This window comes from Aquarana catesbeiana, linkage group LG02, assembly GCF_042186555.1.
Source record: "Aquarana catesbeiana isolate 2022-GZ linkage group LG02, ASM4218655v1, whole genome shotgun sequence".
Lineage (NCBI taxonomy): Eukaryota > Metazoa > Chordata > Amphibia > Anura > Ranidae > Aquarana > Aquarana catesbeiana.
The window spans coordinates 563,724,027-563,737,850 of NC_133325.1; the positions used below are offsets into that span (position 1 = coordinate 563,724,027).

Consider the following 13,824-nt stretch of genomic DNA (forward strand, 5'->3'; position numbering starts at 1 on the left):
TTGTAAAACGATCTACAGAAAAGATGGCTGCAGATAAACAACGTATGTAGGGGGATTTGTTTCACCTCTGTGTAAAACCTGAGTCTAGTCACTTCACTGTATATGAAAGAGTTTTCAACCACTTTAAATCAGTTGCTGTATTAGTAATACTCATTAGTTTATTATAATTGTTATAATCATATTTTTCGTTATAATCATAATTATTATGAATAAATGCAGTCAGGTCAATGTGTACTCCTGTTGACTGCATAAATCGGGCATCACTAAATGGGAGCCGCGGTCCTTGTCCGGCCTGCTGCTCTTTCCGGACCGCCACGATTGTGACATTTAGTCACTGCTTTTGTCCCCAACCTCCTCCACTGTCATTAGGGTACAGAGGAACGGGAGTCAGGACACTTCTGGACTAGGGGCGGGATCAGCACTGCCATGTTAATTGGGAGGTGATTGGCTGCTAGGAGGCGGTCCTAGCAGCCAATCACCAGTTCGCTAATATGAAAAGTTAACCCGACAGCTCCCGCGTCCCGCCCAGTGCTGCTGTGCCTTCATTTTAGGATTGTTCCGCCTCCTGCTCTCCGCTCTGTGAAAGGTAGGAGAGTGAAGCAAGGAAAATACATGGAACTGTGAAGGATGGGGAGCGGGGGATATGTGGGGGGATATGTGAAGGGGGCAATACTGTGTGGGAGTGATATGTGAAGGGGGCAATGCTGTGTGGGGGGGATATGTGAAAGGGACAATGCTGTGTGGGGGGATATGTGAAGGGGGCAATGCTGTGTGGGGGGGATATGTGAAAGGGACAATGCTGTGTGGGGGGATATGTGAAGGGGGTAATGCTGTGTGGGGGTGATATGTGAAAGGGGGCAATGCTGTGTGGGGGGATATGTGAAGGGGGGCAATACTGTGGGGGTGATATGTGAAGGGGACAATGCTGTGTGGGGTGATATGTGAAGGGGCAATACTGTCTGGGGGTGATATGTGAAGAGGGCCATACTGTCTGGGGGTGATATGTGAAGAGGTCCATACTGTGTGGGGGTGATATGTGAAGGGGGCAATGCTGTGTGGGGGGATATGTGAAGGGGCAATACTGTCTGGGGGTGATATGTGAAGGGGGCAATACTGTGTGTGGGTGGTGATATGTGAAGGGGCAGTGCTGTGGTGGGGAAGATGTGAAGGGGACAAGCAGCTGCACACAAAATGAGGTGTCGCACAGAAAACGTGTAGGGGTACCATTGACTCTTAAACGCACTGAAATACCAAGTGCAATTTCCCGCACATTGAAATTGCGTGGTACAAACGCACCATGCAGTTTCCATGCTGCTGCATTTTTAAAAAGGTGCCAGAACTTTTTCCCAGCAGAAAACGCAGGCACAGCAGCCCATTCAAATGAATGGACTGTCGTGCCTGCACACCTGGGCTGTGATGTAAAGAATCTGAGTCATCGCACAAAACTGCGATTCGGACCTTGGCTAGAAGAAAATTTTACTAATCGGACCGCCATGAATTTAAATTAAATACCCCTGGCATAGATGATGTTTCTTCAAAAAGATCTGTCTTCTGTTTGGGTCTTAAGTCTTTGCAATGGCATGCTTAATATTTCTGTGACTATCAATTCACGTTATTTCTGGTCATCCTCATCCTATTTTTCCTACAACGTTTCCAAGTGCAATTGTCTTTTCCACTGTGTGGAGTTCTTTCTGAGTCACAGGGCGAACTGAAGTCATGGAACGTATTTGGAGTCTCAGGTGTTTCTTACCACCCTATGTCAACAAGTGACTGGGTGGGCTAAGGGAAATTGGATTGTGCTTGTACCAGGCAAGGGCTGCTTATACGGGGACTTGCTCCTCTTGATTATGGGGTCCGTCACACATAATATGATATAAATGTTTGCTTGTTGGTTCAGCACAGGTGTGAGCCGGGGGTTACCTAAAGCCACTAGCCCAGAGACAGAATGTTTTTTGTGTTATTGATTAATCACTTGCCACCTGCCCACCATCAAATGACAGAGGGACCGTGCGGCTCTCGTTCTGTGTGGACATCATATGACAGCACACCCAAACGGCCGCACCGTGTTGCTAGGACATGGCGTGACCCCAATCTTTGTAAAGACAGCAAGACAGGTAATCAGGGCACTGATCATCAGTACCCTGATTACAATAAAGCACCAGCAGTGCCAGCAATCAGTGCCTACCAGTGCCACCAATTAGTGGCCATCAGTGCAGCCTATCAGTGCCCATCGATTCAGCCCCATCAGTGCAGATCAGTGCAGGAGAAAAATTACTTATTCATAAAATTTACTGACAAATTAAGAAAAACTTTTTTTTTTTTTCAACATTTTTGGTCTATCTTTTTTTTAATAAAAACCCCAGCAGTGATTAAATATCACCAAAAGAAATCTATATTTGTGTGAAGAAAATGATAAAAATTTCACATGGTTACATGCAATTGTCATTCCAAGTGTTTCAGCGCTGAAAGCTGAAAAATGGCCTGGGCGGGAAGGGGGTAAAAGTGCCTGGTATTGAGGTGATTAACTAGATCTTAAATTTATTATAAAAGCTTATTCCAGAAGAGAAGAATTCTGATATGTCTGTAGTAAGATTTTCATGGTTTATTGCTGATGTACAGGAAATGGAGAGCTTTGAAAGCCTTATAGAAACACAGTTATAGTTAAAGCAATGGTCTTATTTTTTTTTCTTGGCTTTGAGGGTAATCACTGTTAGTGTACTCATTGTTTTTAATTAAAGCTTGGAAAACCCATTTATTGGAGTAGTGATGCCCCTCAAATATCTGTCCTGCTTCAGGGCAGATGTCTGTGTTTTCTGTGAGTTTCCAAGGTCATCTACTGCTAATCTTGATTATGCGACGTATCTGGCTAACTGCTGAGTATCTAAGAATTATGAACTTATGTGGTCCTCAATGAACAAGTTTCCCACTTTTTGATGCAAGTGAAATATACTTTAATAAGGACAGTTTTTGCATATGAAAGTTCATTGAATGTATACATTTGGTGAACGGTATATGGTGGGCATAGTGATAATAGTTTTGTAGAGCATTGCATTCCTTGGTTTCCTGTTAAAAGCTGAGAATAATTTCATTACAGATGCCCAGTAAAACGGTGTATTACCTGCATTTTGAAGGAAGTGTATTTGCCTATCAATTTTCCTTTTGTTTTAAGAACTAATAGAGGCTTTGCTTGCAGGTTTATCTCGATAAAAGGAAAAAATAAACTTTTTTGATAATTATCTTCAAATGATGCAATTTGTTTAAATAGATGAAGCACATTTAAGCAGATATACTGTATGGCCTTAAAGATTAAAAGCTGATAAGCATAGCTGTTCAGTCTACTGGATGGATATCCTCCTCCTCGAGGCTACAATGAGTCATTACCGCAGCATCACATGTTATCACTTTAATGAAGTTATTTTCTAGAAATTACACCGCTATGAAGGCCAGATATCACAATCAAAAACATCTCATTGCTTTTCAACATGAAAAAAACACAACAACTTTGCTTCCCATGAATGCAAATTATACCCCTGCTGCGATCAAATAAGCCAACCATCGTCAAGACAATCAAAATAATTTGCCTAAATTAGCCAATCAAGACACCCTGCATATTAGAGAATGTGAAAACATGCAACACAAATCATCATAGCTGATTATTATACTAATAATCATGTTAAAAACCTAATGAGATGAGAAAATGGAAGTTAGCTCGAGCAAGGCTTTACCACCTAAACATGCTGGGAAATAATTATGTTGACTGTAATTAACATACATAAAACAAAGTCCTTTAAAAAGTTACAAAAAAACTCTTAAAGTAAATGGAGGTATCATTCTGAACATTCATACAGCATCTTCATTACATAACATTTTATGGTGTTCAGTGTTGGGGGTAACTATAAAATAATGTATGCCAAAGGTGAAAGATGAAAATGAAAGCTTTGCTTTGTATGCGTACAAGGTACAGTGCCTTGAAAAAGTATTCATACCCTTTGAAATTTTCCACATGTTGTCATGTTACAACCAAAAATGTAAATGTATTTTATTGGGATTTTATGTGATAGACCAACACAAAGTGGCACATAATTGTGATAAATGGTTTTCACATTTTTTTTACAAATAAATATCTGAAAAGTGCATTTGTATTCGCCCCCCCGAGTCAATAATTTGTAGAACCACCTTTCACTGCAATTACAGCTGCGAGTCTTTTTGGGGATGTCTCTACAAGCTTTGCACATCTAGAGAGTAAAATGTTTGCCCATTCTTCTTTGCAAAATAGCTCAAGCTCTGTCAGATTGGATGGAGAGTGTCTGTTAACAGCAATTTTCAAGTCTTGCAACAGATTCTAAATTAGATTTAGGGGGTTGATTTACTAAAACTGGAGCATTCACAATCTGATGCAGCTATGAATGGCAGCCAATCAGCTTCTAACCTCAGCTTGTTCAATTAAGCTTTGGCGATAAAACCTGGAAGCTTATTGGTTTCTTTGCAGAAGTGAGCCTGGCTTTGCACTCCCCAGCTTTAGTAAATAAACTCCTAGATTTGGACTTTGACTGGGCCATTCTAACACGCAGATATGCTTTGATCTAAACCATTCCATTGTAGCCCTGGCTGTATGTGTAGGGTCATTGTCCTGCTGGAAGGTGAACCTCCCTCCCAGTTCTCAAGCCTTTTGCAGACTCTAACAGGTTTTCTTCTAAGATTGTCTGTATTTGGCTCCATCCATCTAACCATCAACTCTGATCAGCTTCCCTGTCCCTGCTGAAGAAAAGCATCCCCACAACATGCTGCTGCCACAACCATGTTTCACAGTGGGGATGGTGTGTTCAGAGTGATGTGCGGTGTTAGTTTTCTGCCACACATAGCGTTTTGCTTTTAGGTCAGAAAGTTCAATTTTGGTCTCATTTGATCAGAGCATCTTCTTCCACATGTTTGCTGTGTCCCCCACATGGTTTCTCGCAAACTGCAAACAAGACTTCTTATGGATTTCTTTCAACAATGTCTTTCTTCTTGCCACTCTTCCATAAAGACCAGATTTGTGAAGTGCATGACTAATAGTTGTCCTGTGGACAGATTCTCCCACCTGAGCTGTGGATCACTGCAGCTTCTTCTGAGTTACCATGGGCCTCTTGGCTGCTTTTCTGATGAATGCTCTCCTTGCCCGGACTGGTAGTTTAGGTAGACGACCATGTCTTGGTAGGTTTGCAGTTGTGCCATACTCTTTCCATTTTTGGATGATGGATTGAACAGTGCTTCGTGAGATGTTTAAAGCTTGGGATGTTTTTTTTTATAACCTTACCCTGCTTTAAACTTCTCCACAACTTTATCGCTGACCTGTCTGATGTGTTCCTTGGCCTTCATGATGTTATTTGTTCACTAAGCTTCTCTAACAAACCTCTGAGGGCTTCACAGAACAGCTGTATTTATACTGAGATTAAATTACACACAGGTGGACTAATTAGGTGACTTCTGAAGGCAATTGGTTCCACTAAATTTTAGTTAGGCGTATCGGAGTAAAGGGGGCTGAATACAAATGCACGCCACACTTTTCAGATATTTATTTGTAAAAAATGTGGAAAACCATTTATCATTTTCCTTCCACTTCACAATTATTTACCACTTTTTGTTGGTATAGCACATAAAATCCTGATAAAATACATTTACGTTTTTGGACGTAACATGAGAAAATGTATAACATTTCAAAGGGTATGAATACTTTTTCAAGGCACTGTATGTGTGGGGTATAAATGTGTAGTTATTGTTGTGCCAGTGTGGCCTGGACATTTAATATTCCATATTAAATAGTACACTTATCAATTATGTGATACCTCCCCATTTGATAAGGAATGTTAATGTGCAGAAATGATCCTTATTTTTGAAACAATTGTTGGTAAATGGCAGAGCAATGCAGATTGTTAAAGCAAGGCAATTTTCTAGCAGTAACAAGGAGTTAATTACAACAATCATGAGTAACTCATTGATAACATGTGCAAAACGGACAGGACTTTGGGAATTAATAGAAAACTTTCATATGAGATAATAGGATTTGCCAGACTGAACTTGACAAATTTAGTGTAGCATAATACCCACACATTTAAATTCTCCTTGTACTGATAAGAGAAAATCGCAAGAACTACACAACTGTGCTGAAATCATAAAACATTCATTCCCCCTTTTCATTAATTTGGCGATGTGCGAGTAAATCAAAAATTGTCACGTGGGAAATGGACTGTAGCATGCCCGCAAAAGCCGCTAATGGTATTTTTGTAACAGATTTTTGGTAAAGCCTTTTCAGATTTCTTTTACTTCATTTGAATGTTTCTGTTGCATTGGGTGCAAAGCATTCCTTGGCAGTCTTTTGTTTTGTGGGAAGATCCCTAGCTGACAGGCTATTTTAGAAAAAGTTCATCCCGGCTCACCAAGTCACAACTGTTCTCTTCTTTGGTGTCTCAAAAGTAAACCATTAAAGTTTAAAAGAATAAGTGTACAAACCTGTCAGTTGGGTTTTAGATGTTGAGGCCATCTGATGACGTGTGCTCTGGCTTAAGTAGAGTTTTTTAGCAGAAGGCATGTGATTTATTATGATGATTTGTAATTTCTTGTTCCAGCAAGTCTTTATTTCAATAAAGCAAGTATAATTTAATGGTTCATATAATAAAAAGCCTAAATTAACCATGCATCCTAAAGAAGTGAATGTAAATTTATATTTGCATCCCTGTTTAACATTTCATGTACTTGCTATGAGATGTATATATACATATAGTCAAAGCACCTCCCCCACAGTAGGTAAGCACAACCTAGGCACACAGTTAACCCTTTGATCGCCCCTGATGTTAACCCCTTCCCAACCAGTGTCATTAGTACAGTGACAGTGCATATTTTTTTTAGCACTGATCACTGTATTAGTGTCACTGGTCCCCAAAAAGTGTCAGGTGTCCAATTTGACCACCGCAATATCGTAGTCCTGCTATAAGTCGCTCATCACCGCAATTATTAGTAAAAAAATAAATATCCTGTAGTTTGTAGCTGCTATAACTTTTTACGCAAACCAATCAATATACGCCTATTGGGGTTTTTTTTTACCAAAAATCTATAGCAGAATACATATTGGCCTAAATCAATGAAGAAGTTCGATTTTTTTACATTTTTTTTTTAGGGTATGTTTTATAGCAGAAAGTAAAAAGTATTGTTTTTTTTTTTTTTTAATTGGCAGAAATTTTTGTTTATAGTGCAAAAAATAAAAACTGTAGAGCTCTATTTGTGGGAAAAAAGGACATACATTTTATTTGGGTACAGTGTCGCACGACCACACAATTGTCAGTTAAATTAACGCAGTGCCATATCACAAAAAAATGGCCTGGTCATGAAGGGGGATAAATCTTCCGGAGCTGAAGTGGTTAAACATTAATGCATATTGATAAGGTTATTTACATCAGGCTGATCTCGTTTACATGTGCTATGTATCCTAAAGTATAACTAAAGGCAAACATTTTTTTTTATAGAATTTATTGCTGCCTGTGCCTTTTTATTAGGGAGATTCATTCTCTCTATTGGTCCTCTTAACAGTTATTATCAAAATTGAAATGAAAAGAAAATCCCTAATCTTGAGTCGCCTGTCACCCGTGGATTGCTAGTGGTCCGATGACCGCAATCCCATGGGAAATCGACTAATCTAGAGATGTTTGACAACTAGCCAATTACATCATCGAGCACCCAACCTATGAGAGCAAACAATAATCTCCAAAAGGACAGCCTGACTAGTGTGTCTACACTCGCCCCCTATTACCGCCAAGGCCCCCTAAAACCTTTACCGAGGACCAATACTGATATAACGGAAATTTCCTAACAAACACAATGGTTCCCTGCTACCCCAATGGTCAAGCTTCCCAGATTGTAGTGTAAAGATAGGGGAACTATAGCACCCTAACCGATTGGGGTAACCGTGATGACTATATAACCACTTGGTTACCTTCAGGGCTAGATGCCTTTGTTGTTCATCTTTTGCTGTTTTGTTTCTGCTTTATTCTTGTTACACCTTACTATAGTATAATGTATTTTTCCCAATGATGGCAATGATATCTCTATTAACGTGTAACAATGCATTGTGATACACATTAGACACTTTACATTTGTATTCCTATTGTGCATTATACCTTTTGTCTACAATAAACATTGATTTTGGGAAAAAAACTTAATAAAAAATAATAGACACATAACAAACTATATATATATATATATATATATATATTTTGTCTATACACTAGAGTGCATTATGTTCTAAAGTGATCATTGTTTAAATAGTGTGGGGCCTTCATGGTCTGATCATTCCCTTAGCAACAATTTGGCCTTGGGTGTCACTACTGTGAAAACAGGTTTTATTTAATAAATTCATTAGCATGTTGATGAGGGGGGAAGGAGGGACCAGGGAAGGCAAAATATAAACAGGTTAAACTTCAGCTTTAAATGGTATCTTCTTAACAAATTTGTACACAGAATATAAGACCTACAATACCTACAATATAGGCTTCCTATTCTCATCACTGTTGTATCCCGTTTACAGCCTGCAGTGCCATGATCTCAGCTCCGCCAGTCCAGGCCTTAGAAAATATAGTCTTTCTTTGTGCAAAGCTTGGTATATGCAGCCTGGACAGCCAGCATTCTTTATCACTAGGACAGCCACATGTTCAGAATATCAGAACTCAGCTGGAATAGCTCACGCTGTAAACAATAAATGGCTCTGGCCGAGCTGCTGCGTCAAGGAGAGGACGATGTCTTTCTGTTGGGGAGTTATGTTATGTTATGGGGTTTTTGATGAGGCAGGGGGCAGTGTGGATTTTAGTATATACGTACAGTTTCCTTTTGCTTAGGAAGGTGTAAATATTGCATGTTACGTATAACTGTATGCAGCAGGAGTCAAGTTTTTATTTAATATTGAACCCATTTTCAAATATTTGGTTTTAGGGAACCTAAATTACTTTAAAGTGATGTATTTTATAACTGTGTTTATTATTGTGAAATCTATATATCAGTGTTTTTGTTTTCTTTCAGAGGGAATTCCCCAAATTTTTCACTTTTCGTGCAAGAAACAAGGTAAGGTTCTTTTTTTTTTTTTTTTTTTGCTTTTTTTTAAACACCACATAAAGTGCAATTAAAAGGATGATTCAATTCCATTCCACCTTTTTTGTATTAATTTTCCACTCATCTTTTTTTTTTTTCTGTAATTCCTATATTGAACCATAGGTTGCACTATACATACCAAAACAAGAGTACTGCAAAAATGCAATTACATAGTTATTATGGTAACATACATGGCATCAGAGCTACACAAGTAGCTCAACAAAGCGGAGAATGTTCAAAAAAGAGTTCTAAGTTGGACGGGTAGGAATATATATCAGGGAAAGCGCTGGGAAAAACATTTCCAGGATTCCCAACATACATAGGATAGCCCCAACTTAGTGATGCAATCTTGTGGAAAATATAATGAAAAAATACCAGGGTTGGGAGAGACCACTCATCTTTTGAAATAGGATGGACCCCACCTGTACATGCTGTCACCTTTAAAATGTTTAAGCACACCCTTATATCCCAACGTTTCAAAATGATCTATCAGTTGTCCTCTTTGTTTATTTAGTTTAAAAGGACTTGAGCAATCTTTAATCTCTAGCTTTTGCTATCTCCTTTCTCCTTTCTCAATTTTTTTTTTTGTTTTTTTTTTTTTTACAATTTTACATTTTAATACTTTTTCTTATTTATTTTTTTAACCCATTCTCCTCCTGTATCTTGTTTATGTGCACGTTGTATTGTGTGTATATTGTAATATGTTGGTGCTTTAAAAAATTATTATAATAATCTGTGTGTTTTCCAAGTTTGAAGAAGACAGAATCTACAGGCATTTGGAACCAGCACTTGCCTTCCAGCTGGAGCTTAATCGTATGAGGAATTTTGATTTAACAGCTATACCTTGTGCTAACCACAAAATGCATCTGTACTTGGGAGCTGCAAAGGTCGAAGAGGGAACCGAAGTCACAGATTACAGATTCTTTGTCCGTGCGATCATCAGACATTCTGACCTAGTTACAAAAGTAAGGGCTATTTTGAGTCAAGCTTCTTAACAATCTTGCAGTGTATGTAATTAAAACTTTGATTTCCCAAACACCAAACGGAGTATTTAACTGACAAAATTTGTAGCATTTACATGGAAATTTTGTTTTCCGTGTTGAGTTTTTTTAATTAGGTGATTCTTTCGTTATTCATTTATTCTTCCCTATACAGCCAAGTTCATACAGGATGTTAAAATTACACCGTGTTAATGCAGTTTCACTATATATAGATTGAGTTTGTAAATATCCTTTTGTGCTTTACAGGAAGCCTCATTTGAGTACCTTCAGAATGAAGGTGAGCGCCTCTTGCTGGAAGCTATGGATGAACTGGAAGTTGCTTTTAATAACACTAATGTGCGCACTGACTGCAACCACATCTTCTTAAATTTTGTTCCTACTGTTATCATGGATCCTTCAAAGGTATACCAAATGATCTTTTTTGTATATGTCCCAGCCTCTTTAGTTTGAGTGTGTGTGTCTTCCTACAGTTTGCAGTACATGTCCTTCTCTCATAGGACAATCCTCCTTGATTATTTTTTGTGTTCTTGCTGGTCTGCCACCTCTCTCTCTTCTCCCAACCACTCTGTTCCCAGTGATTATGGTTTGTGATCTACTCCTGCTGTCTTCTCTCTCATCCACAATCTAGCCCCATACGCTGTACTTTTGTCCCATCACTCCTTGAGATTTACCGTAAACACTCTTCTGTAATGTCTCCCTTTTGAGCATATCTTAGCAATTTTACAATTACAATTACAATCTCATTTTTTTATGTTATAAAATTGTATTTAGTTACTGTAGTGTAGAGTTGTGGTTTATATGTTGGCTCAACAACTGACGTGTATGTAACGCCTACTTTTATTTTTTATAAATATAACTATCAAAAACGTGCCTGTTAGAGAACACGCAAGGTGAGAATATTTTAGAAATTATGTTGGAAGAACTGTTTTAGTGGGTACGATGCATAGGGAGGAGTATTGAGGTTATGGCAATAGGCAGTCTGTGTAGTAAAAGGGTGGGAAGGGTATGACAGTGGGCAGTATGTGAAGAAGAGGAGTGCAGAGGGTATGATAGTGGACAGTATGTAAAGTTGAAGAATGTTCAGAATATGACTATGGGCAGTATGTACAGAAGAGAAGTGTGGAAGATATAAAGGTATGCTGTATGTATAGAAGAGGAGTATGGAGGATATGATGGTATGTGTAGGAAAAGAATGCAAAGGATATAACTGTATGTGCAGGAAAGAAGTGTGGAGGGTATGAGGGTATCAACTTGTTGAGGAATCAAATACAGCTGATAGCGCTTCAGGATGCTTACACCAAGTACACCATGTGTACAAGTTGAATGGAATGCATCTTACTCCTAGTTTACAGGTAGTGTACTGCACTGTATCCTACTGTTTGTTTTGCCACTGGGGAACTGGAAACAGAGGCAGAGTGTTATGTGTGGCTTTATTGCTGTTCCCTCCTATATTATGTGTGTCCTTGATTCTGTTCCTCTAAATGCAAAACAAAAGTTTAGACATTTTAATTAATATAATTAGGGATAACAATAATATTAACCTTCTGCCAACAGATCGAAGAGTCTGTCCGGAGTATGGTAATGCGCTATGGGAGCCGTCTATGGAAGTTGCGTGTCCTGCAAGCTGAACTGAAAATAAATATCCGCTTAACGCCAACAGGGAAGCAGATTCCAATTCGATTGTTTCTGACAAATGAATCTGGCTACTACTTGGATATAAGTCTTTACAAAGAGGTGACAGATTCAAGAACTGCACAGGTAAGGAAGGGGTAACATTATATTAAAGATGCAAAAAAATACAAAAAAAAAGTGTTCGGAAGAATGTAAAGGATTGAAGGCTTCTGTATATTTGGCAAAGTAGATTGCCATTTCCTTCTCCAGTGGTTTACATTTTGTCAGAATTCTCTGCTGTGACCTGTCCGTCTTGGCTGGGTCTACACGGCATAGCTCATAACTTCACAGAATTATGCAAACCCCTTCGCCACAGCAAGGCAGTAATCCATAAAGGGGGCTTTTTGTTTCTTTTCATGAGGTTTTATGATGCTGTTAAAGTGCTGCACTCAATATTCCAACAAATTTGAAAAACTCAACAATGGCCACAGGACTGGAAGAGGTCAGTTTACATTCCGTTACCAAAGACAGGCAGCGCCAAAGGATGTTCAAACTACCGTACAATTGCATTCATCCCACACACTAGCAAGGTTATGCTGAAAATTCTACAAGCAGCATGTGAACTGAGAGCTACCACAAGTACAAGCTGAATTTCAAACAGGCAGAGGAGCTAGAAATCAAATTGCCAACATTCGCTGGATAATGGAGAAAGCAAGGGAGTTCCAGAAGAATGTCTACTTCTGCTTTATTGACTACAGTAAAGCCTTTGATTGTGTGGATCACAACAAGATGTGGCAAATACTGAAACAAATGGGAATACCAGATCACCTCACCTGTCTTATGAAAAACCTGTATGCAAGTCAAGAGGCAGCAGTTAGAACAGGACATGGAACAACTGACTGGTTCAATATTTAAAAAGGAGTGTGGCAAGGATGTATATTGTCACCCTACTTATTTAACTTATATGCAGAGTAGGTTGGTGACCACTGCTCCAGGTAACTGGGTTTGAATTTCCCGTCCTTCGCTGGGTGAATTGTGAGAGCTCCAGGTGCCGGCGATTGCTATTCCAATGGTATAGGTGCAATGAAAAATATGGACTGCCGCACTCGGGATTGGAATAATAAAGGTAAAATCTTCTTTATTGAAAAAAATGACATGGTATAAAATGCGTACATTGCTCTGTTGAAGTGATACAGCATAACCACTGACGCGTTTCACGCTCCCATAGAGCGCTTACTCATAGCTGGTTTGTACAACAATGAAAGTCACTTACATACACATTGTACGTCTCACACATGACCCCATACTGATTGTATAACTCTAAACAGCTGATCGTTGTATGGCCTCTTAACATAGAGTTAACTGGGTGTGTGTTTTATGGTGGAGTGTTTATTGAAGACGTGAATGTGCAGACAAGATGTTTCTATAGACAATACAAAAAATATCCATAAATAAAAAGTTTATATTGCTTTTAAAAGTCTTTTGAAGAAGGAAAGTTAGGAAGATATAAAGTTTCCTTTCTTTCCACGGGACTGAGATAGGTGCTAAAACTAGCGCTTAGACGTATAAACATGTAAACCATTATATAAATGAATGCAGGTATATATGAGACATATGGCCCAGCAGCCACGGCATAGTGTGAAAGATATCATATGTCTGCTCAGTTTACAAAAAATTTTTTTTTTTTTTTTAATATATATAAATGAGAATATTGTAAAGGTTATTATGAGGAGACACTATGAAAAACCACTGTGTTTTGTAAACCATAAATCGTTTTGTAAATCGTTTACAAAACACAGTGGTAGAACAATGAGTTCATAACCAAAGTCCATAAAAGTGTGAAAAATTCATATGATGGCATCAGCAGTCTCTTCTTCATGTAGGATCTGGGACAGTTCCCACTAGCAGAACATATAAATACCAAAAAGAAAAGAAAGAGGGAAAGAGAGCACAACTACCTGAGTGTAGTAAGTTCAATAAAAATGAAATAAATATATTGCACTCACATGTAAAATATATATACAAGCACATCTTGTGACCGACACCAGGTGGTCAGTGGTGTTACAGCAGACTCTCTAGGTGTATGTGATGTCAGAAA

The 13,824-nt window shown here is 38.7% G+C and overlaps 1 protein-coding gene across 2 annotated transcripts in view; it reads left to right on the top strand.

Annotated features, from left to right (window-relative positions):
- The window catches only part of ACACA (acetyl-CoA carboxylase alpha), a 571,750-nt gene that overhangs the window by 319,521 nt on the left and 238,405 nt on the right, over positions 1–13,824 (top strand). For both annotated transcript variants that reach the window (XM_073616063.1, XM_073616061.1), the window contains exons 35-38: positions 9,046–9,087; positions 9,864–10,079; positions 10,362–10,517; positions 11,670–11,873. In XM_073616063.1, coding sequence (XP_073472164.1) covers positions 9,046–9,087; positions 9,864–10,079; positions 10,362–10,517; positions 11,670–11,873 — 618 coding nt within the window. The remainder of the gene's footprint in view (positions 1–9,045; positions 9,088–9,863; positions 10,080–10,361; positions 10,518–11,669; positions 11,874–13,824) is intronic.